The sequence below is a fragment of the Empidonax traillii genome, unplaced genomic scaffold (assembly GCF_003031625.1).
Source record: "Empidonax traillii isolate 1590-97213 ecotype Southwest subspecies unplaced genomic scaffold, ASM303162v1 scaffold1748:size104815, whole genome shotgun sequence".
NCBI classification, from domain to species: Eukaryota; Metazoa; Chordata; class Aves; order Passeriformes; family Tyrannidae; genus Empidonax; species Empidonax traillii.
In genome coordinates, this window is record NW_020956941.1 from 65,705 (window position 1) to 67,302 (window position 1,598).

The 1,598-nt window shown below is 61.1% G+C and overlaps 1 protein-coding gene across 4 annotated transcripts in view; it reads right to left on the bottom strand.

Moving 5' to 3' along the window:
* DAPK3 (death associated protein kinase 3) overlaps window positions 1–1,598 on the bottom strand; it is a 6,955-nt gene that overhangs the window by 4,036 nt on the left and 1,321 nt on the right. The window contains exons 1-3 of one of the 4 annotated variants that reach the window (XM_027908561.1): window positions 1,277–1,315; window positions 1,176–1,239; window positions 47–182 (exon numbers count right to left, since the gene is read on the bottom strand). The exons of 1 other annotated variant lie outside the window; for it this stretch is intronic. In XM_027908561.1, coding sequence (XP_027764362.1) covers window positions 47–182; window positions 1,176–1,237 — 198 coding nt within the window. In that variant the 5' untranslated portion in view covers window positions 1,238–1,239; window positions 1,277–1,315. Of the gene's footprint in view, window positions 1–46; window positions 183–554; window positions 573–1,175; window positions 1,316–1,508; window positions 1,523–1,598 lie in introns of those variants that run through there. 2 more of the 4 variants (XM_027908562.1, XM_027908560.1) reach the window with 2 other exon arrangements.

Consider the following 1,598-nt stretch of genomic DNA (forward strand, 5'->3'; position numbering starts at 1 on the left):
TGTCGTGCAGGGTGATGATGTTGGGGTGCTGGATCTCCCGCAGGATGTCCACCTCCCTCTCGATCTCCTCCCGGCTCACGCCCCGGCGGCTGGACGAGAGCCGGCGCTTCTTGATGAACTTGGCCGCGTATTCCAGGCCCGTCTTCCTCTCCCGGCACTTCCGGACGATGGCGAACTGGCCGCTGCGGGAAGGAGGGGAGGAGGTGGAGTGAGAATCTCCCCCATCACATCCTTGGAAACAGCACAAGGGCACGCTGTTTCCTCCCAGGACTGCCAGGGATCGGGATCGGATGGTGCCCGTCTGCTCCCAGGCTTTACACAGCCCAGCACTGCTGGAGCAAGCCCAGCGCTTCCTGGGATGGAGGAAAGGAATCCCTCCCAGGAATGTGGCAGCTGCAGACCATCCCTGGGCTGTTCAGGTGCTACTGTGACCACCCAGGCTGGGAGATGCCCAACAACCTCTCTTTTCCAGCCAGGAAACCCCAGGTTGGTGCCAAGAGCCAATCCCAGAGCCTGGTGGTCCTGGGGGACCATAAAGCTCCGGAGGGAAGTGCAGGTGGAGGGGGAAATGCCTGAAATCAGAGTAACTGCACCTGGACCCAAGATTCCTTTATACTTTTATACATTCCCAGATCACATCTGGGACCACCCACAGCCCCCCCCAGGGCAGGGACCAGTTTTGCCCAGGTGGGATCCACAGCCCAGCCCTGAGAGAGTAAAGAACCTGAAGGAACCCCTGGAAGCTGCTTTGAGAAAAAAACCACCTAAGTGACCCCAAAAACGTTTTTTTGCTGCCCAAGGATTTCCCAGTGGCCGAGGAGGAGGAGCCACGGCCAAAGGCAGGGCTGGAGGATCCCTGGGCAGCTCCCTCAGCTCCGCCTCTGCATCCCGGATGATTAAATCCCATCTGCAGGCAGTGAGTCACCCTGGATCCCTCCCCAGGCACAGAGCCAGGAGCAGCCAACTGAGGCCTAGAAGCTGCTGGCCCGGCTGGAGCTCCAAAAAGAGCAACTTTAACATTAATTAACACATTCTTTTAATCTCTCCCGGCCCAGCCCCGGCCCTGCTGCTGCCAGGGGTGGCACAGGGGCACCACGAGGGGTCCAGCAGCCGGTGAAGCTCCCTCGGCTGGACGTGCAGCCCCTTCCAGACTGTAAAGGGGGATGTTCCCTCACCTGCCCAGCTCTTCCCCCATCTCATAGAAGTCCTCCACGTTCTCCTGCCGGAAGGTGGACATGGCTGCGGATCCCCGCGGAGCGGGAGCCGTGCGGAGAGCGGGAAGTCAGGGAGCAGCCAGGAAGCAGCCGGGGATCAGCACCTGCAGCACCAGGAAAGAGGAGGGGTTGTGTCCCGGGAGCTCAGGCCAACACCCAGCACAAGGATCCTGTCCCTGCCACCCCCACCCAGGCCGGGCGGCTGCAGCTGAATTAGGGATGAACCCCCATCCCATCACGTCCCAAAGTCTGTAGGGACCCCCTGACTCTCACAGGGATGCCCCGGGGGGACACAGAAGGGAAAGGGGCTGTGTGGGCTCCACGGCCGTGGGCCTTGATCGGTCCCAAAGCAGCCAGAAACACCCAGATGTGGAGGAGAGACCC